This window comes from Haemorhous mexicanus, chromosome 10, assembly GCF_027477595.1.
Source record: "Haemorhous mexicanus isolate bHaeMex1 chromosome 10, bHaeMex1.pri, whole genome shotgun sequence".
Lineage (NCBI taxonomy): Eukaryota > Metazoa > Chordata > Aves > Passeriformes > Fringillidae > Haemorhous > Haemorhous mexicanus.
In genome coordinates, this window is record NC_082350.1 from 6,923,353 (window position 1) to 6,945,519 (window position 22,167).

At 48.0% G+C, this 22,167-nt stretch overlaps 1 protein-coding gene across 4 annotated transcripts in view; it reads right to left on the bottom strand.

The window, feature by feature from the left end:
* Positions 1-302: 302 nt before the first annotated feature.
* The window catches only part of MAP3K13 (mitogen-activated protein kinase kinase kinase 13), a 71,797-nt gene continuing 49,932 nt past the window's right edge, over positions 303-22,167 (bottom strand). For 3 of the 4 annotated variants that reach the window (XM_059855131.1, XM_059855132.1, XM_059855133.1), the window contains exons 5-17: positions 18,473-18,656; positions 18,111-18,302; positions 17,108-17,266; positions 14,159-14,317; positions 12,778-12,886; positions 12,084-12,193; positions 10,805-10,921; positions 10,185-10,322; positions 8,482-9,205; positions 7,251-7,321; positions 4,637-4,934; positions 3,884-3,981; positions 303-3,795 (exon numbers count right to left, since the gene is read on the bottom strand). In XM_059855131.1, the coding sequence (XP_059711114.1) occupies positions 3,759-3,795; positions 3,884-3,981; positions 4,637-4,934; positions 7,251-7,321; positions 8,482-9,205; positions 10,185-10,322; positions 10,805-10,921; positions 12,084-12,193; positions 12,778-12,886; positions 14,159-14,317; positions 17,108-17,266; positions 18,111-18,302; positions 18,473-18,656 (2,396 nt within the window). In that variant the 3' untranslated portion in view covers positions 303-3,758. Of the gene's footprint in view, positions 3,982-4,636; positions 4,935-7,250; positions 7,322-8,481; positions 9,206-10,184; positions 10,323-10,804; positions 10,922-12,083; positions 12,194-12,777; positions 12,887-14,158; positions 14,318-17,107; positions 17,267-18,110; positions 18,303-18,472; positions 18,657-22,167 lie in introns of all 4 variants that reach the window. The other variant, XM_059855134.1, reaches the window with a different exon arrangement.

The window sequence follows — 22,167 nt, forward strand, 5'->3', positions numbered from 1 at the left end:
ATGGGCAGGGACACTTCCACTATTCCAGGTTGCTCTAAGCCCCATCCAGCCTGGCATGGGACACAGGGGCAGCCATAGGTTCTCTGAACAACTTGTGCCAAGGCCTCACCACCCTCTTCCCCCCAGGATGATACTCAGCTCTTGGGGTTTAGGTATTTGCTCTCCATGAGGAGATCCACTTGGGAGGATAAAGTAACCTTCTTGGTATGGAAGGGGGCAGATGGGAGACCCCAGAGCAAGGCTTCATGACATCCCAAAGTCCATGAGAACCCATTCCCAGATCACCAGACCAGCCTGCAGCATTGAAGTACACTGGCTTTTTATTCCATGCATTGTTTGCTTTGATAGTCATTCTTGTTTCCATCACTGTACACTGGTCAATACAAAAAAAAAAATCAAGTTGTCTCAGGAATCCACAGAGCAGGGAGGAGGGGATGAACACTACTGGACAGGGCCAAGATGAAATGGGTACTTAACACGACAGTGGGGAGGGCAACATTCAGCTCTGGGAGAAAAATCTAGGCTAGTGTTCAGGAGCTGTCAGCAGCCACGAGAACGGGATCAGGGTACTCGGGATGCTGGAAAGGAAACCCACAGTTTACTCCGGCCCTGGAATGCGCTGTTACTACAAGGAGTAAGCAGGCTCACCTGCACCTCTCAAGCCCAGACCCCGCCAGGAGAGGAAGTGCAAGGAACCGCAGCAGAGGTGCCCATACAGCGATGTGGGGACTGTGTCTGTGCAATCCTAGGGGGTGTCACTAAGGAAAATCCTACACAACCCCCCCAGAACTGACAGCAACCACCCCAGGAATGTGGGGGTGCTGAGCCAGCTCTGCCCACACACAGCAAGGCCATGGGACGTGTGCAGGGGAGGCTGGGGTGGCACCTCCAGGGGTGGGGGAAGGGGCTGCCCTAGTGGCATTCCCAGAGGGATGCAGGGGCAGGAGCAGCGGGACGAGCAGCGACACTGGACTGGAACAGTGCAATGACCCGGGGTGTGAGAATCCAGCTAAATGTGGCAGGCTGGAGGGGGCAGCTCTGCTTGCCCAGGCAAGGATGGGGAGGGATCAGCTGCATCCAGGGCAGCTGGCTCAGAAGAGTCTCAAAATCCCAAACACCAAAGCTCTGCGAGCCCAGTGGAGCTTCATCCCATGGTGGAGCCTACAAAGAGACCACAGGTGCCCAAATCCCTCTGGAATCTGTTTATCAGGGACTGGATCACCACAGGCCAGAGGGACAGTGACAGCCCTGAGCTGGAGGCAGCTCTGCTTTGGGGCTGTTTGTGGGACTGCCCAAGGATACCAGTGCTGCCCATGGGTCTCCCAGAGCCTGCCAGATCTGAGCAGAGTCTATCCAGGTGCACAGGGCTTGGCACCCTCTGATGGGGACACCTGATGGCAGTTCTCCACCTCTCTTTACATCACAAGGTATTATGTGCACACAGTTCTCCACTGCTAAATTCCCACACCCTGGCCTCCAGCCTCCTGAGTAACCCTCTGCACCACCAAACCCCCTCTCACACCACAACAGCAAAGCCATCTCTGGCCCTGGCGGCTCCTCCTGCCACTGGCCAAGAGACAAAGAACATTGGGGAGGAGAAACGGAGGGTGGGAGAGAGTGGGAAGGAGCCAGGAAAGAGCTTCACTCCTCACAGGGTTCTGCCTCTGCCCAGAGCAGGGTGAGCAAGCCACTCCCTCTCCAGGAGCCTGTTTGGTCCTGCCAAAGTGACCCACTACATGGACCCACTGTCCAGGGCAACTGCCCTCATCCCTGACATCGTTTTGGATGCTCTGGCCCAGGAATTCTTGTCACAGTTATTCACTGTGTGATCAATTCAAAAGCCCCTCACACCCTGACCACCCTTCCCACACTCCCACCAGCTCAGAGGCTGCCAACCATCAGCAACATGAGCAAACTGCAGCTCTGCCCACGAGGAACCTGACTGCAGCCATCCAGCCCTCTCTGTTCTCTGCCCTGGAGTAACAGCATCCCTGGAAATCACGAGGCAGCAACTCCTGACAGCCACTGAGCCCAGCTCTGCTCCCACCCCTCTGGTGAGCAGGGAGAAGGTAACATCACACACAGAGATTACAATTGTGCTAGCGGTGAAGCCAACCTTCTGATCTACAGAAATGATAATAAATAATAAAATAACATCATAACTTAAGATCTGTCTGTAGTCCAGCTACAAAAATTTAAAAATATGGGATAATTTAACTCATACAATACTGCTCTCTGTATAAGTAAGACATTTTCCTTCACTTTGCCATGAGGCTATAAATTACCACAGTTAAATTCAAACCAATATTTTAACATAAAATGTAAACAAACAAAGCAACAGAAGTACCTGTCCATGGTCCATTCCTGCCGTTCACCTCTGGCTGGCTGTGCCAGCCAGCACACTGGGAAGGGCAGAGGGAGAGCTCTTGCAGGGGGACATCAACTAAGGAAGGAGGGGAACGTGCTCTATCATTTTGTTCTCTTTCAATATTGTTTTAGAAGAGTAGTGTTTGAAGGGAAGGCACTATGAGTTCTATCAGAAAACAAATTTTTCTCATCTGCCAATGCCTCGGCCTGTCACATACCAGTACTATCCTCACTTGCACCTGCAGAGTTTCAGCTTGGAGGAGAAACAGATGCCTCGGGGCACACCCGAGACACAGCGGTGCCACGGCCACGTCAGGATTCCCTGCACAAGGCCTGCCGTGAATGGCAGACAGCTGCTAATGCTTCCAAGAATGTACAGTGAATAAGGAGACAGGGCAGGGCTGATGCCCTCAGCCAGGCCAGCGATTCCCAGTCTTCCCCCTCAACACACAGCCCTCTGCTGGTTCTTGATGCTGCTGTAGGTGAGAGGCTGCTTCTCCCAGTCCACTCCAGGCGTCCTCCCCAGAAGTGCTCGGGCTCTGCGGAATGTGCTTTCCATGCTTTGCAAGTCCTTGCTTGGCCAACACTGAGTTGATTGATTTCTTTGACTGACTGAAACAGACAGGAGGTAAGAGGAGGAAGTAAACTGGGAAATGGCACACTGCATCTGAGAGAGGTTTCCCTGCTCAGCTGGAGGTTGACACTCCAAGAGTGAAGCAAGGACGGTGGTAAGAAGAAGTGCTCTGATACCAATTCTCAAGAGGACGAGGTTAGAATACATTTGCAGGATCTCACAACAAAATGCTGATTAAAAAAAGAAACTAAAAATCCTTAAAATAAAACCCATCATTACATTCCTGGGGATGTATCGACTCAGAAGACCCTGGTTGTTAGCACCTCAGTACCAGTTTTCTCCAGGAACATGTCCACCTTCTGATTAAAAATGACCCAGCTGGTTATACTGAAAACACTTTGTTCACAGGTGACCCTACAGTCAGGTCTTTTTCTGCTTTTCCTCATTTGATAAGACTGAGTGGTTTAGTTTTCTTGATCTGTTCTCCAATCTTCAGGGCCACGAGGCCTGGTCCCCTGTGCAAGCAGCAAGAGAATCCCCCGTGTCTGTACACAAAGCTGTCCAGGCAGGACTCCCAGGATGTTTTTCTCTGTAGTGTGCTTGCTTTCTGAACTTTTTTTTTTTTTGCAACAAGTCTGTGTGTCTATAAATACAATCCACTCTTTACAGTAAAAAGTGTTAAAATGTCAAAAAAATAAATATCCATGTTACAGTAACTAGATTATTCAATAAAATACATCCCTGCCATTCTTGATTGAAATGCTCAAAGAGAATTAATTTCATTTGGACATTTTCCAGAGATTCGGGTTATTGCAAATCACTCCTGGGGTGGGAAGGAGAAGCATCTTCTCTTCCTGTAAAGTGTGATGAAGGGGAATGAAGTGGAATCTCAGGGAAATCAAAATGCCAGTACCAGGAAGCTTTGGGGGAGATCTGTATTACCAAGTAGCAGAGCTGCAGGGCTTATTGGTCCTGACCGTGGCATCAGAACACTCCCCTTCAGAAGAGTCACAGTCTGATTCTCCAAACTGTGGTGGGTTCTGCAAGACAAAAGGAAAGGGGGAGACTTGAGCACCATTCCTGTACTGCACATCACCCACACATCCCAGTCTGTCACAGCAGCCAGGCAAAGGTCACCACCTGCAGAGGAGGAGAGTGGCACACATGGGAGAGGGCACAGCGCACGACTGCCCCATCAAAGGTCACTTGTCTCCCAAAAGAGAGGGGACAGCACAGAAATACCTGGCCACAGCACTCCCAAACACAGGGTTATGAGGAGATCATGCAGCAGGCTCTGCCCTATTCCTCCCAAACACTTGAAAGGCAGAGAAAGGAAGAAAGTCATCCCAGCTTTGTCAGCAAGGCTGCCGAGGGATATGTCTGAGGCAGTTTATATCCACTCCATTCCATTATGTATTTTCATCCCACGTAATGCAACTGCAAATCTGATGGGCTCCCAAGATCACACTCATCTTGACCAGCACATTATGTTCAGCTTTGTTTGTGCTACTTTCCCCCACCCACTCTTCTGCCAAGCAGGAGGAAGACTGGGTATTGCAGCAGTTGCTTTGCCATAATACACCTACCACAGCATTTTCTAGGCAGTGTTCCAACTTCTGGTCCCTCGATTCCTTTCCATAACATTTATGTAGTTTTTTTCCACTGAGTAGAAGGATGAGGGAATAACCAACTCACCTCACAGCTGTGTTCATCTGCACAAAGTTTGCCCAGAGACATCTGAGTCTTGACCCTCCGCACAGCACACTCTTTGTCCGAAAGCCCATCCGACTGCGTGGAGATTTCAATGGGGATCTCTGGAGTCTGGGACAACATGTCCTCCAGCTTCTCAGCCAGCTCGTCCTCCAGCTTGGTGGCCAGCTCATCTGGGCTGTTCGAGTGGTCGCTTGTGTTCCCCTCCTCTCCATCCGACACAGAGAAGTTTTCAGAGCTGAAGGTCGAGTAGGACTGGCAGCTACTGATGCAGCGGTGGGGTCTGCAAACAGGGAGAAGTTCAGTGTTCACCTTGGATGGCAGTCACAGGGAACTTCCTGGGCACTGTGTTCACTGCTCTGCTACACCAGGCCTTGTGGAGTGCCTTCCACATCCTGGAGCTACAGAATTCTACCCCTTCTGAATGATATAGTTCAAGACCTGCATCTTTAAATTCATCTCTTCTATCCTGATATGTCCATGTTAGCTGATCTGCCTTGGAGCATATTTTTCTTGGATAGTGCATTTTCCTAAAGTGCTAGGCTGTACTGTGGAGTTCTGCCTAATATTTTTATTGATGACATAGATGAGGGGATTGAGTCTTTCATTAGCAAATTTGCAGATGACACTAAGCTGGGATCATGTGTGGATCTGTTGGAAGGTAGGAGGGCTCTGCAGGGAGACCTGGAATGGTTGGATGGATGGGCAGAGGCCAATAAGATGAAGTTTAATAAATCCAGGTGCCCAGTCCTGCACTTTGGACACAATAACCCCATGCAATGCTATCAGCTGGGGATGGTGTGGCTGGACAGCGCCCAGGCAGAAAGGAACCTGGGGGTACTGGTCAACTGGGAAATTTAGGTTGCATGTTAGGCAAAAGTATTTTATGGAAAGCATGATAAAGTCCTGGAATTGTCTGCCTGGGGAGGTGTGGAGTCACCATCCCTGGATGGGTGTAAAAAAAGACTGGATGTGGCACTCAGTGCCATGGTTTAGTTGAGGTGTTAGGGCGTGAGTTGGACTTGATGATCTCAAAGGTCTCTTCCAACCCAGTGATTCTGTGAGTTCCAGCTAACTCACCTGGGAATAACTGCATCACCTGGCAGCCATTCCAAAAGCCAGACAGGATTTAGGACCATCCGCTCAAGAAATAAGCTCACGGTTACTTGACTGTGGAAATGGCCTTGTGCCAGGATTTAACAGCCATGGGACAACACATCAGTTGAGGGAGCACACCAGGAGACCCACAATTACATGGAACAGGCAACTTGTCCTCCTAATCTTCCAAGTTAGTAAATCACAGAGGAAAAGACACCCCACAGGAACTGTACGAGTCACATAACTCACCCAGCCCAGCATTCTGCCTTTAACCCCAGGCAGGAAGGAACAATCTGGGAGAAGTATGAGAACAGGGTATGCAGACAGAGCCTGCTTTCTCCTGGCATCTTTTCCTGGCCCGCACCATTCAGCAAATGTGACTTCTGAGCAGAAGCTCAAACCCAGATGACAATGCTAACAGTCACTAATGGATCCATACTCCAGAAATTTTGCACTTACAGCTCTTCATGCTCTGATTTCCACAGCACACCTTGACAACGAGCTGCACATCTGAAAATGTTCTGGATGGAAAAAGTGCTTCCTTTTGTTCATTTTACCCTGTTTGCTTCACTGGCTGCCCCTAACATGAATGTGAAGAATCATTCCTTGTCTATTTTCTCCACATAAATTACAATTTCATGCACCTCTGGTGTTGCCTTTCCTCCTGCTAGAGAAACATTTCACATGAGTTTAATCTCCTCTTCTATGGAAACCATCCCTAACCACTCCTGTCACACTTCTCACTACCTCTCCAAACTTTACGGTGGTATTTGAGCTGGGGCAATGAAGGGAGCATTAGGATTTAAGCTTCAGGTGTGCTGCGAATGCACACAACAGGAGACAAGATTTTATTTTCTTCTCTGCTGCTTTGAATCAAACCTTTAGTCTATTTGCCTACTGGATCACTCCAGCACTTGAAGCAGCTGCTTTCATGAAGCTACAGCACCAAGTCCATGATGTCTTCCCTGAGCACAGTACTGTAAATCCTGCTGATCCCCAGGCTTATGTAGGAACACTCCCCCTAAGTCTTATTTTACAGGCAATACCATCAAATTTGATCTGCTGTTGTCACTTAGCTCTGCAATCTTATCTGAATTCAGCTACAAAGGTGCTGGGCTGGAGTCTGACCCACTGCAACAACAGTTAATAAACACTGGGAGTAGCCCACAAAGGGTTCCCACATCCACTAAGTCTGATCCTGGTGAAACAGATGCAACAGCTCATTTACAGAGGCAGAATAACATTATCAAGCATGATCAAGTTGTGCTGCAAACAGCCTGCAGGAAAACCAGCAGGAAGGAAATCTGGGTCAGAGAGAACGTCTCAGGATGGGCTGGAACAGTGAGTGGACATGAGGGATCAGCTGAGGGTGGATGGGACACACTGAATGGGATTCTGCTTTTGCCAGCACCTTCACCAGTTTCAGTGCTGGTGTGCAGGTGCTTTGAGAGCTCTCAGTTTTGTCCCATCAAAGAGAGATTAGAGTGAATTCACCTTTTACCTTTGTCTACGAGGAAACTCCACTTCACTGTCAACTTCGCCCTCTTCCTCTTCTGACGACTCATCCCCGCTCTGGCAGAAAACAAGGACAAAAAGGGTGTCATGTTTGGAGAAGTCCAAACATAGCTGATCCTTGGTCCTTCAGGACAAAGTCAATGCAAAACAGTGCAAAAATCTACAGGCTGCAAGAATCTAGACCAGAAAACAGCCCGCGTGTCAGGAACACTGACTCAGACATTGCCAACTAGGAGGTTGTTTCAGACAGCCTCAAGGCTGCTATTCCCAAATCTGGAGTGACTGACTGGGAAATACACTAGAGTATTTCAGCAGGTATGGAGTACAGAACGTTCCAGATTCCCACTGCAGCAAATCAAGTAATGAGTATCACATGGAAACCCACATAAATTATGGAGCTGATTTGGCACTCTTGGCTTTACACTCTACTACCACATCAATAGAGCAGGATGGAGGATGACACAGCCTTTGCCAATGGGCTTCCCCAACTAGGAGAACTTGGGACGTGTTTCATACCTCAGTGAGCACAGAGCCTTTAATTCTCCTTCTCCTATCCAAATTTACCCCATCATTGTTGTTGTTTTTTACAGCCTTCTTCTATCCTATCCAACCTGTCAGCCCCTCATTCAGAGTAAGCCTTTATCTCATCCCATCCCTTTGTGTTACAAGGTCCTAGTCCTGTCATGCTGGGGCCAAACCACACTCTTGGTCTGGTAATTACACTATTTTCCTTGACTTTTCCAGCCAGCCTCAGTTTCCCTGCTCTTTGAACTCAGACTGGTTCTTATTTCGCTCACCACCTGGATGGAAGCAGGAGGAACAAAGAGCTGCTTCTATACAACTGTGTCATAACCTCCTTTTTACTCTTGCAAAATCTTCACAAAATACAGGAGAACTATAACTTTCAGTGTAGGGGGACAATTTCTGGCAGGTGCAGCAAAAGGGATATCCTCAAGACCATGGCAAATGTTGAATCTTTGCCCTGAGACACAGCAGCACAACAGATTCTCAAAGAAACTCTCACGTGATATTACAGAACAATTTTAAGAATGCATTCATCCCTTCCTTTGGAGAAAGGCTTGAAAGCATTTTGAGACTGTTTCAATATCAAAAACTGAGTAGAACAAGCTGCAACTCAAACCAACTGGCGAAACTGCATGTAACAGAACCAGGCCCTACCAAAACCACATCTTCAAACCCCAGCGCTCTGTCCTCACCTTTTGGAGGGATCTCGCTTTGCAGGGCAGCCCTGAGGAAGCCAAGTGCTGGGGAGTGCCCAGGGCGGACGCCGCCGTGCCCTGCTCCTCCAGCTTCTCCATGAACTGCGCGCTCTCGTAGAGGGACGCGGGGGACTGGGGGCGGCTCCCACTCGGTTCCACAGACGCCATCTGTGCCTGGCCACTGTCCTCATCCCTGCACTGCAGGCAGGGGTCGTAGGGATCCGCCTGGCAGCACTCCCAGCGCTCGGCCGTGCTGTCCTTGCTGTCCAGGCCGCGGCGGCAGTCGGCCTCCATGGCGGTGGAGATGAGGTCGGGGCTGGAGCCGGAGACGCGGCGCTGCGCGTGGTTGCTGAGGGGGCTGCGCAGCGCGGCCGCGGGGCCGAAGTACCGCAGGTTGTTGGCGCAGGTGGCGATGTCCTGCCCGTGGGCGTGCAGCCGCGAGTGCTGCCCGTGGGGACTGTGGCCGGCCTGCTGAGGCACGGCGGGGGCGTGGGGAGGGTGGGGAGGGCCAGGCTGGGGGGCGTCATCCTGCGCTGGCTGGTTTTTCAAGATCCCTGCAAATTCATTGTAGCTGCCTTTGCTGTTCCCCCGGCGGTGCCGGGGCTTGCTGCGGTACCGGCTTTTGCCACTCAGGGTTGACATCTTGGGACTTCCTGAGACTGGGGAGCCATTGGATGCTGCTTCTGTGCTGGGTATGCCCTCTGACTTCAGTAGATCTGGCCTGGGAGACAAGGAGAAGAAGTTACATGTCAAGCCACAAACAAAGAAGTGACACCGTCCCAGAGCCAGGATGAAGAGGCAGCTGGAGCCAAAAGCACTCTCTGCTTCCTAAAATCCACAGGCTGCCCTCCCCTTCAGCTCCTTGACTCCTGCATTTTGGTCCCTGTGATTCTCTCCACTCAGCATCCTCTCCATTCAGCCCATCCTCCTCTACACTCTTGTCTTGCTGTTTTTTCCAATAGCTGTCACACACTCTTCTTTTCCGCTCTTATTTTGATGTTCTCTCCCAAAATAGCTCCCTCTCAGGACCTTGGGTAGAGCATGGCTCTCACTCTGTGCATGTACAATGGTGGTGATCAGGCTGCTCATCTAAGAGCCATGTGGGGATATTAATTCAGAAGTGATCATTCACTTGTAATCAGGACTAACTCCTGGAAATCCCAAAAAAAGTAAAGACTAAGACAACTCTTCTAGAAAAAAATAATATCCCCATCTAAAAGTTATGCAGAAGAGAAATAACTGAAAGGACAGCATGAATTCCCAAATCTCAAATCCCAAATTAATTCCTCAACAATGAATCCATCCTTCCTGAGGCCTGTCTGATTTCCACAATCCCTTGCCCTGCTTACTCCCATCCAAGTCAAGGATGATCTTGGGCAGTTAGGAATTTGAGAAAACACAGGAGATACCTCCTGTCCAAGCACCATCATCTTCTCAAAAATCACATGGACCAACAATTCATTCATTCAACCAACACATCCTATGATTGCGTGTTTCCAGAGAGCTGCCCAGGTGGCAGGGATGGCAGGTTTCATCCCTTTCACCTTAAGATCATTAAACAATTATGGTTCTGAGGATCAGACCAGGCTTAAGCGTGAAACCCCTTTGTCCCATCCTGCATTTCATCAGGCTCAAAGGGAAGGAACTGCCCATGGGGATCTACCACTGGCTTGGCACAGGACTGGGTTGTTACTTCTCACCGTTTGGTCTGGCTGCCTGGTTTATGGGAGACCCCTTTCCTCTTCATCAACTTCTCCACTGTATTGGGGTGGATGATTGGTCTGACTGGGTGGCGTTTGTAAGTTCCAGGGTACTTCTTTTCCACTGCTTGTTCCCTCCTGTAACATCAGGGAAAGAAAAAAAAAAAAAAAAAAGAAAACCACATCAGTTGTGACTCTCTCCACTTGCTGCTCCCGCTGGACAGGAACTGGCTCTGCAGGGAACAAGCTGCATACCCAACTGCTCTGCTGGGAAAGCACACAGACACTTCGGAACTCCTTCTAAATTCCTTCTAAATCAGGTAGCAGGCACAAGGCCGTGGCACACAGTCCAGGAGCAGCAATGCCATTCCTGTCATGCATGGGCCAAAGGATGCCAGCACCAAATGGGAAGGTGCCTTTCTCCAAGTCAGTAGCCGCTGACAGTGGTCTGCAGGAATTCACTCCCAAGGGACCTCTCCCTGCTCACCAGCAATTCCCTAACTTTTGTGGCTAGTCAGGGGACACTAAACCTACAAGTGCCACTATGCAGTTTAGAAATGAAGTGCTGTTTGTGCTCTGCTGTGTGCAGACTGCTCACATCACCATGCCCAGACACGTACTTGATGAGCTCCTTCTCCCGCACCTCCAGCTGCAGCATGATAGCACTGAGCTCCATGTACAGGTTATTGGCTCGCTCCAGCTTCCTCTCGTAGTGCTCACGGATATCTAACGCATGTCTGAAAGGCACAAAAGGCTTTATTCCAGCCTGACTTCCATGGACCAAGAGAAGAGAATGAGGAAAAGTACAGGTGCTTTAGGAAAAGGCCTTTTAAAAGTCAAATTTGCCAGCTGTACTGCACTGAATCCCAGATACAGCTAACAGTGAATGATGACTGATTAAGAGTCTGACACAGCAATAAATCATGGTATGGTTTAGAAAGTGTTTAACAGCATGAAAGTGTGGCAACACTTCTCCCTAGAAGAGCTGCAAATGCCTCACACACACCCAGGAGCCCTCTGGCCAAGCCCTAATCAGCCTGTTTGCACAAAGAAGGGGCTAAACCAGCCTCTACAGAAACAGGAAAGAAATCATGTGTTGCATTTCATTAACAGCAGGGTGTCCACACAGCTCCAGTAGTGCTGAAAAATGTGGCCACCCAAAGCTCCCTGGGGACAGGGAACACTGAACAACTACTGTATGAAATTGCCTGGCCAAGGGCCCCTTTGGTTCCTCAGGTTAGACACAGAAGTGCTTCTTAGAGTTTTATGTTTCTCTATCTACTGTATTTGCAAATTTGTATCACAGGATACAATTTCCCTTCTTTAAATAAACCCTCTGCTTTCATTTTTAGGTTGGTATAATCAAAATGCATTTCAGTGGGCTGTTTATATGAAGTATGTTCACTTCTCTATAATAGCTACCCCAAAGGAAGTATCAGGGCAGAGAAAGCTCACAGCCAACCTCAGGATGGACTTCCCACTGAGACAGATGTCTCTGCTTCCGTGCTGTCATCACAAACACCAATTCTCAGGCAGAAATATTCCCTGGGAAACACACAAGCCTTTGCCACCTTGTCTGGAGCAAACTGTTGAGACTGCCCAGGAACAGGGACAGCTCCCACTGCTTCTCTCCAGCTTCCATCAGCCAAGCAGTGCTCATGGCCTAGGCCATGCCCATGGGAATTTTAGTTTCCAGGTTCACAAGGAATTTAGGCTGCCCAGATTTATACTACCAGGAATACTGGGTCCTGGTTTTGGAACCTCAGTACAAGAAGAGAATAAAAAGAGTCAGAGGCTGGAGCAGGAGGCCCTGTGAGGACCAGCTGAGAGCTCATTTAGCTGGGAAGGAAAGACTGGATAGGAAAAGCAAACAGTACACACGAAAGACTGTGAACACACCTCAGCTCTTCTCTCCGACGGCGAATCAATTCTTCATCCAGCCGGTGGATACAAGTTCCTTCACTTTTAATTTTCTCAAAATGTTTCTTCACTTCTTCTCTCCATTCAGCCTAGGAAAGCAATTTACTTTCAGCTATTTAGAAAGAACTGGGATCTGTATGTGCACCACAAAAAACTCCTGGGCAATGTTGTTTGTTTCTGCAGAAAATTACACCTTTGGGTTGACAATGTATTTTTGTTAGCTGAATTATTTTGGGTAACAACACTGCAGCACATTTAGTGCCAGCATTTTCAAATGGTATTTACAATTTTGTGCTTCAAACAGAGAATTTATAACATATCTGCATTTTCTAAGAAATATTTTTTAAAATTCCTAGAGTTCTTTTTGTCCTAAGAGAACATTTTCTTACTTTTGGCAGTGAAAATAAGTAGAAAGGTTCATGATTTTGAAAGCTCCATGATGATGCCTGCCTAGAGTGATAGTCTATTTGCCCTTTGAAACCCTGGTTCCTGCAGCAGAAGTCTCAGCAGGGGAAAGCTTGGGTAAAAGATTTCCAAACACCCATTAGATTGTCCCTCCCCAAGAATCAAACTGGAATAATGGATCCAGAATTTCTCTACTCAGTTCACCATCCAGAATCAGATCCCTGGAGCTAATTCCACCACTCACAGGCTACAGCATTTGCCCAGTTACCTGGGATTTGAAATAGGTTTCCTGAGGAGTAGCCAGCACATCAGCAGAGGCAATGTCCAGGTGCATCAGTGTCTGCCGGAAGGACGGACGGTTCCGGGGCTTGCTCTGCCTGAAACAAAACACAAACAGCCAGGGTGAGGTGAGGGATGGGCACTGCCAGCCTCTCCTGCCCTTCTGGGGTGAGGGATGGGCACTGCCAGCCTCTCCTGCCCTTCTGGGGTGAGGGATGGGCACTGCCAGCCTCTCCTGCCCTTCTGGGGTGAGGGATGGGCACTGCCAGCCCCTCCTGCCCTTCTGGGGTGAGGGATGGGCACTGCCAGCCCCTCCTGCCCTTCTGAAAAGGTCTCACTAGATCCTACTGTCTGAACAAAGCAGCTGACAGGTTAGAGCAAAGGAGCTCTTCTGGTTTTCTCTTTAGCTGAATACAGTTTAATTGTGCTAGAGATGGTTTGTGATGAACCATTTTGAAGAAACAAAAGAGGTGCAAATGTTTAAGACCAGAAAATGAGATGACAGAATGAAAGATCACAGAAAAGTACAAAAAGGTTTGGATTTTTGAGTAAAAGGATCAGCACTTGAGTTTCAGGACTGACTCCACCTTGCACAGGGCAAGAGCAGCTTCTTGAGCCTCCTCTCCCCTACCAACCACCTCCTTCCACTAGGTGGGGATACAAGTGTTTGTAGGTACTCTGCTGTAGCGAGCTGCACAAGCTGCCACAGCCCGACTGCTGCAGCTCAGGGTAAACAGCCACTGGGAGAGACCCACACATGCTCTGGCCTGTTGCCCCCTTTGTGCCATGAGAAGGATGGCTGGTAAAACCCACGGAGTGGGAAAATGCTGGAAGACCCTTTACACTGTGTCAAGATTTGTCTTTACACAATGACAAAGCATCAATGTGGAATCCAAGACAAAGAATTTCAACTCTAATCTGGTACACAGAGGAAACTGAAAGAATTTTCCACATCCGAACCTGGAAAATCCGTGTTCCAGATGGAAAGCTCGTATTTCTCTCTGTCCAGTCCAAAAGTCAATTGCTCACAAGGGGTTTTCTGAGTGAAAAAATCAGTTCCCCTCACTCTGGATGTGGCCTCAAGGAATTTTCCCCCTACTTTCCTTCCAGCTCCTTTTGTCTTCCCACAGAGCTACCTTTTATCCCCCACTTTGCTACAGCCCTCTGTGAAGGCTCCTGAAGAAGTCTTGGCATCCAGGCCTGCTGCCACCAGGAAGCAGAATCCAGAATGTTAAAACTTATTGCTCTCAGGACAAGTGTGAGAGTATCTATGAGCCCACTGTTCTGGGCTCCATATTCCCCCCCTGACTCTCATGGTATTTGCTGGGAGGCAGCCCAAGGTCTGTGCTGTGTGGGGTTCAGGCTCTTACCAGGTTTGCTTCATGAGGATTTTGAAGCCATCTGGGCAGGTGGAAGGAACAGGAAGGTGGAGGCTGTTACTGCCCACTCCCCAAATGATGGCTGAAGAGTCCACATCCTTGTAGGGAATCTCTCCTGTGAGCAGCTCCCACAAAACCACCCCAAATGACCTGAAATAAGAAATAAACCAGGATAAACTGAGTTCACATAGAAACTGTTAACAGAAACATCTGGAGCTTGAAAAAACAATTTGTTGGGTAAAACAGGGAAATAGGGATGTCTGGTCCAAAACTGCAAGTAGGTGCAACAATGGTTTTTAGCACACTAGGTAACTCCTCTGCTCCAGCACTGGGCTGAGCACAAAAACACACTGGTTTCCACCACCCTTTCCTGCTTCTTTGTGAGATTTTAAAGACCCTGAAAGCACATTTTCTGTACAGATTAAGTCTTGTTCCTCTTAAATGAAAAGACTCCAAAGTCTACTCTCAGAGAGACTTTGGACTGTTCTTGTTGATAAGAACAGATGATTGACTACTGCACAGACTGACAAGTGTCTTACAGAGACAACACAACAAAGGTTTTGTGGCTTTTTTACATTTCATTTAACTGGTTTTGTTTTCTTTTCCCTAACCAAAGGCTCCCTCTGCTGTTACCTGTAGACCCAGGTAAAAGTTTCAAGGTTTGAGATTCAGCACTACAACTACTGCAACACAGAAATTAGGAAACAAATGCTACTTGCATAACTCTCAATGCCAAAAGCACATGAGGTCTCATCTGATATTCCTTTTGTTCTGAAGGAAGGATAAAGCAAAATAAAATTAAGAGAACTCAGTCAGGGAAAGAACCTCCCACAAGAACTGAAAGATGTAGTTAAGAAAACTCACTTTGCTTCTCTTCTTTAGTGAAGTTACCAGAAAGAACCAAAACCTTAATTTTTAACAGCAAACATTTGTTTTGTGTACCATCATCACCCAGTAAAACACCAAAGAAACACCAAACTAGCCAATACAGAGGTAAACAAAATGCTCCTGAGAACCACCACCACTGTTACTGCACACCAACAACTGGGCTGTGACAAAGGTGAGGCACCACCACCCCTATTTCCAAGCCAGACGTGCCACCTCACTCTGTCCCACTCCTCTGTGGGACACCAACCCTGCCAAGCTGCAGACTACAGCCAGGTGAAAGGGGAGAAGGATGTTTCTGGCTTGTACCAATATCCAGTGCTCTCATTAAGTACAGAGGAACTTCTAAGGGACAAACTACCAGGTCTGAACAACCATCAGTCAGGAAATAACTTCATGTGAAAAACACTGCACTTTCAAAGCCCACTGTTTTCAAATCATGTGTTAAAAAAAAAAAAAAGCAACAAACAAAGTAGATTTTGAATATTTCTCGCCTCAAAGTCATTTTCTGCAGGAAAGCAGGGCTCCAGGAGGTTGGACAAACTACCAGGGAAAGCTCATCTGGTTTCATATTTGTTATGACTAACAACTGACAAAGGATTTCCAAGACTCCTGATAAGATTATAGATTTATTTTTCTGCATGCTGTTAGAGATGAGAGAGAGCAGACATATAAGCAGCTCAGGAGCTGTTCTCATTTGTTGGCAGCATTCATGAGCATCATTTTTATTCATCTTGAAGGAGGAATGGATAGCAAGGGAGAGTCTGAGCAATCACCACTGTGGTGAAATCCAGAGGAACTGGCACCAAAGAGCAACATCTCCATGTCACTGAGGGAAGGGGCAAAGGTTTTATTGGACAGGATGTTTAGTGAAATATTCCTTAACATAAACCACTCTAAAGGACAGAAAGCTGAGGGTGGAAATCCAGCTCCACCCGTCCTCACAATCCTGTGATTCAAAGGGAGGTGTTCAGCAGACAAATGCTGGGTGTTATTTTCTTTCCAGAACAACCCAAGTGTTATCCCAGAGAAGATGGCTGTGCTGTGACCTGGACATCCAAAATAAACACAGAGGACACCACAGGCACAAGAGCAGCTGCACACCACAGGTAACATCACCTTCCTTGCAGGAAACCTTGCCCTTCAGGTCAAGCCCAGGCCAGAGCTAGAACTCCAGCAGCAGCTCCTGACTCCACTGCACCCTGGACCACCCACAGCTTTGTCCCGCAGCTCCCTGCCCTGCAGGGAAGGGACAGCATCTGAAGCTGAAAAACCACAGGAAGCAAAATCCTTCCTGGCTGTAAAGCAGGGAGAAGGGCATTTGTCCTGGCTGCTGACATTTAATATGCAGAAATAATGAGGCAGAAACAGAGATATGGATCCCTTGAGGGCTCTGAAACCTGTGGAGAGGCTTCCCAAAGGAACTCCAAGGCTGAGCCCTCTCAAGCATTTTTAATAGCACAGAGACTGAACCGTTCCTTGTGTTCCTTCAGACACAGAGCACATTCCACATCGATGGAAACAAGTTCCAAAACTCTTACAACCTGTCCTGGTTTCCTCCCTCTTGGATCTGGGACTGGAATCACTGGACTGTAGTCCTGTGGCTGCCCACACAACAACCAGCCTGGTGTGCAGGAAGCACAAGGGGTGGGGAGCAGAGCAGGGGCCTCCCCACATCTCCAGCGTGGCCCTGAAGAGGGCCAGAAGCGATGGAAAAACCATCCTGGCTGTGGAGGCTGCTGAGGGGGCCCTGAGCACAGCACTGGGAAAAAGCTCTGGGCTGGATAACAACACAGGGAAGAATTTCTGCATTTGCTTCCTGCAAGACACAGACTGCACTGAGCCTTAGCTGGAATCTTCAGGTCAGCACACCTGCGTTATTTCCCTTTCCATCAGAGCCCACCAAAGCTCAGGGCACCAGGCAGAAGGAGAAATGAATAGCCCAACACAAAGCAAACCATGCTCAGGCACAGGATGAGGAAAGGACATGGAAAGTGCTGGGAAACCAAGGGACTGAAGAGAAGGTGAAGGTACTTGACCATGAACACAACTCACCAGATGTCCACCTTCTCGGAGACAGGCTCGTTCCGTATCACCTCCGGGGCCATCCACGCCACTGTCCCCGCAAAGGACATTTTGGTACTCTTGTCACTGAGCTCTTTAGATGTACCAAAATCTGAAATCTTTACTGCATCTGTGTGTGTAACCAAAACACTGGAAAAAGGGGAAAAAAATAAGTCATCACTCTTTTGTGATTTTTCTTGCACTACAACAGCCATTGAAGTAAATCCCTCCTTAATCAACACAATCTGTTGATGAGGCCACACTGCTCACAAGTGCAGTACAAAAGAAAGTGTTTTGTATTTTCCCCAATAAAAGCTCTCACTCTCTTTTGGGTGGTTGTGTTTTGTGCCTTAAATGCATTTCTTAATGCTATGAGTCAAAAATCAATCTCAATAAAACTGCAAATTAACAAGTAACTGAGGATCCAGAGGCAAAGCTGTACCCTAAACTGTGCTGCAAATCATCTAAAAGCATTATCTTAATGCACTGTCACAGACTAAAGAAGTAATAAACATCTAGGGAATAAGAATATAAAGAAGCCAGAACATTTTAGTCAGAAAGCAACAGAGAAGTGAGGAAGACACATTCCAGAAAACCAGGGAAATAATAGGAGAATTAGAAGGAAAACTAAAAAGGCAGGAGGCAACAGAATACCCCACTTTCCAAAAAGACCAGATATCATCAAATTATTAGATATTTCCTGACTGCTATTTATCATGGAAGATACCAGTAAAATTTCCATTCTTGTTAAGTGCCAACAAGTTGCAATAGTGTCACTCTCATTAGTTTTGAGTCAACGTGGGGCAAAAAACAGTTTAAAGTTTGGTCAAAAGGCTCTACTATTTCTCAAGAAAAGTTAAAAATAGTCCCAACCGAGGGATGTTTAAGCATCTGAGACTCGCTTTGATGACCTGAAGAACCACAGCTGGGGGATGTTTAACTTTGGTGACTTGAGGAACCCAAACTAAGGGATGTTTAAGCAGCTGAGACTCACTTTGGTGACTTGAGGTCTCGATGGATGATTTTGTGGAGGTGCAGGTAGTTCATGCCACTGGCAATCCCTGTGGACCAGTCCACCAGCAGCCGCGGGGTGACCTTCCTGCCGGCCCGCAGGACCTCGTAGAGCTGCCCGTGGGCACAGTATTCCATAATGATGCAGTAGCACGGGGCCTGGGTGCAAACTCCCCTGTCAAAGACAACACACAGTGAGGAGCAGCAGACAGACAACTGGACAGGAAGGGTGACCACCACTTTGTCCTAGACACAGCTTAGCTCCTGGATTGTAAAAACCTTCCCAGAGAACTTGAGCGAACGGCTCTCGCCTGGACAAAGCTCCTGACAAGGGTCACAACCTACTTGAAGGCGATAATGTTGGGATGCTTGAGCTTCCGCAGGTGCTTGATGTCCGTCTCGTTCTGGTCCCTCACTTTCTTGATGGCCACCTCCTCTGCCCGGAACTTGCCCAGGAACACAGCGCCCTGAGCCCCGCTGCCCAGCCACTGCAGCTCCGAGATCTCCTCGAACGGCACCTCCCACGTGTCTGGGCACAGGGAAACAACGGGATAATGGAAAAGGTCAAGACCTAGAAAACTGTCAGAGCACACCAGGGCAGCACCTGCCACCTCCTGCACCACAGGGTGGGCTCTTCTGGAGGCAGTAGATGACATCTTCTCCTGGCACACACTGCATGTGCTCAGCCCCAACAACCCTGTCAGCCATCCCAGCCACCTCCAGCCTGCTCACTCCCATCCTTCCAGCTTTTTCACCACCCTGCTAAACCACTTGTGTGAGCCACTCCAGCTTGGCAGGCAGCAATTTACCATACCAGGGACCCTGGACTGGCAATTTTGGGAGGAGATCCTCTACCCTGACACTGAACAAAGTGAGTGACTCCATTGAAAAGCATAGATTAGAAGAAACATTTAACATTCACAAGTTATATAAAAATATGGAGGGTATTTTTCCGTCCCTGAAATAAATAAAAATAGCAAATAAAAGTCAGAGGTGGCAGGCTGTAAAACACAGGGCAGCAACCACCAAGATAGCCAACACAAAGCATATCAACCACCAGCAGCAGGCACAGAAATAGGTCCTTCCCACAACAACATCGTGTATATCAATGTCAAACAGCAAAACAACCTTAAGCAATTCCTCCTCTTCGGTACCCAAACACATTTGTAGGGATAGTGCACCCATCAGAACAGAAAGCCCTGTTCCCTGTCAGTCACCTTGAAATTACCTTAAATCTCACAAACAGCAGGATAAAAGGCAGGCAACTGTTTATTTACTGTAATTCAATAAAGATCTACATTTGGAGAATAAATTATTTACAGCAAACCCAACAAGTAACCCACTGATTTCTGAAATAAAAGGAAGTCACACCAGTACAGATCTCTGTTTCAGATGACTACAAAGGTTGTCTCATCCAGACTCCGAGCCTTTGGGATGTTCCAAGGGCTGCAGCTGGGATTATGCCAAAGTGTCCATTCTAGATACTGTTATCACTGAAGGGGAACTTGTATATCCCACCTGTCTGTGGGCTGATCCCAGTTCAAATCTTTCCCTGGGATCATTCCTGTGACAGGCAGGCAGGGGCTCCTGTCTCCTGTTGAGTGAGAGCTCCCCAGGCACAGCCATGGAAAAGCTGCTCTCCCCCAGAGCCAGACCCCAGCACTCCTGCTCACTGAACTAAAAACAAAAACATTTCTCATCCCCAGCAGAAATTCCCTCCTCCTTGGCAGGGCAGAGTTCCACCCCCAGCACATGTTCCTTCCCAGACACAAGGCTATTTTCCATACTCATGGATCTGCTCGCAGCTCTGAACATAAACTGGCATTTAAATCTTTAGACATTTAAACATTAAAAGATTTTAAATAAAGAAAATAATTAGATAATTAATAAAATTCATTCATTCATTCATGATTAAATCAAGGAGATCTGTATTTCAATTTAATTCACACATGCATCACTTCTGAAAGGAGGTGGAAAATAGAGGTGATTTTTGTGCATGTTGATGAACAGCATTTTTATATGGGCAACATCAAAACTATTCTGTTGTAGTGAAATAGCTGTTTCTTTCATAGAATCATGGAATGGACTGGGGGGGAAGGGATCTAAAAGTCCATCCAGTCCCACCCCGTGCCACAGGCAAGAACATCTTCCACTAGCCCAGGGGGCTCCAAGCCCTGTCCAAGCTGGCCTTGGACACTTCCAGGGATCCAGGGCAGCCACAGCTTCCCTGGGCACCCTGTGCCAGGGCCTCAGCACCCTCACAGGGAAGAATTTCTCCCAAGTATCCCATCTATCCGTGCCCTCTGGCAGTGGGAAGCCATTCCCTGTTGTTCAAAGTCTCTTTCCATCCTCACCTGTGGGAAGTCTGTCTTTCCTGTACAGGACACAGAACACTGACATTCATTTCCATGAGGCATTTACAGTTTGCGAGCACTAATGGATAACTGTATCACCTTGGAACTCTAGTTTGCTCCTAATATTCCCTATCAGGTAATAGTGCCTTCTTCTAATATTCCCTCTACAATGGCAAAGGCTGAGAGAGGCTGTAAACAAAGTGAGCAAAAGTTCATGTGGTACTTTCTGCAAAGTCATCTCGTGTTTATTTCGGAACACAGATGCTCTCCCATATCCCATCTGAATCCTGATTGTCAGGGGCACAATTCAGAAAAGAGGTTTCAGTGCAGTGACAGTGAAATATCCCACATCTTGGGGAATATCAAGAAGAACAAAGAGCCAAACCATAGGTAACATACAGTGCAGTAGTCAGACTCTTCTGGGCCTTAAGAAACCAGTGGGACACTTCCCCTAAATAAATTACAGTGTAATAGAAGCAGGAATTGCACAAGAACTTGCGTTTCTGAGGTGATTAAGAACCATTTGAGTAGAATGATGAGAATCTATTTCCCATGGGGAAGAAACGCAGGAGCAGCCTGAGCCATTGAACCAATCTCTTTGGAGGAAGCTTTTCCCAGCACTGGCTGCTCTCCAGCACTGGCACTGTGACAAGAAGCATCTCTGGTTTACACAGACCCCCTAACCCAAGCACCCTCTGACAGGCACCTTGCTCTCCAGGTAGGCACAAAAACTCTCACAATGATGGTAAACACACAACTTGTGAAAGGGAAGGTGAAAGCAGCTCCTGGAGACAGCTTCTTAATCCAAAGGAAATGGCTGGGAAGTCTAATGAGTCTCTAGGAAACACAAACAAGTCTTGCTTTAAAGTGCTGGAGTCCCCACAATCCCAATTAAATAGCTGGTAGATGCAAATTAAAGAACTGAGTGTGTCTCCCTGAAAGCACTCACCAGCAGCCTTTAGAAATCAGGGTAAACAACTGGAAAAACATAGGAGGGAGGGGTTTTATGGGTCAAATCCCAAGTACTTAAACCTCAGATAATCAGCTGCCATTGAACAATACAAAAGCAAACATTCCCCAGAGGAATGACTCCTCACCAAACAGTGACTGGCATCACTTGGTCAACCAGCACAGAGCCTGTGGCAGCTCCCAGCTGACCAAGGCTCTGCCCAGCTTGTGTCCTGCAGGGAAGGACAGGCACACCCCTCTTGTTGACCATTTGGGTGTCAGGAAGGACACTCAGGCAGTAATTTCAAGAAGATAATGCAGAACCATGTAAGCGCTTTTCTTATCTTTTCCCTCTTTCACCACGTCCCAGCCAAAGTTTCACAGGCAATATGGGCTCAAGGACATGAAACTTATTTGTCTTTTACTACTTGCAACCACAACACCACCACCATGTCCCGAAGAATGGGCCTGCAGGACAGCCAAAGCAGGTGGGCAGGGACACCAGGGAGCAGCAGAAAGTACCATGAAGCACCTGCAGGCAACATAAAATGGTTTGGGTTGGAAGGGATCTTAAAACCCATTCCCTTCCACCCCCTGCCACAGGCAGGGACACTTCCCACTATCCCAGGTTGCTCCAAGCCCCATCCAGCCTGGCCTTGGACACTTACAGGGATGCAGGGGCAGCCACAGCTTCTCTGGGAAGCTGTGCCAGGGTCTCAGCACCCTCATAGGGAAGGA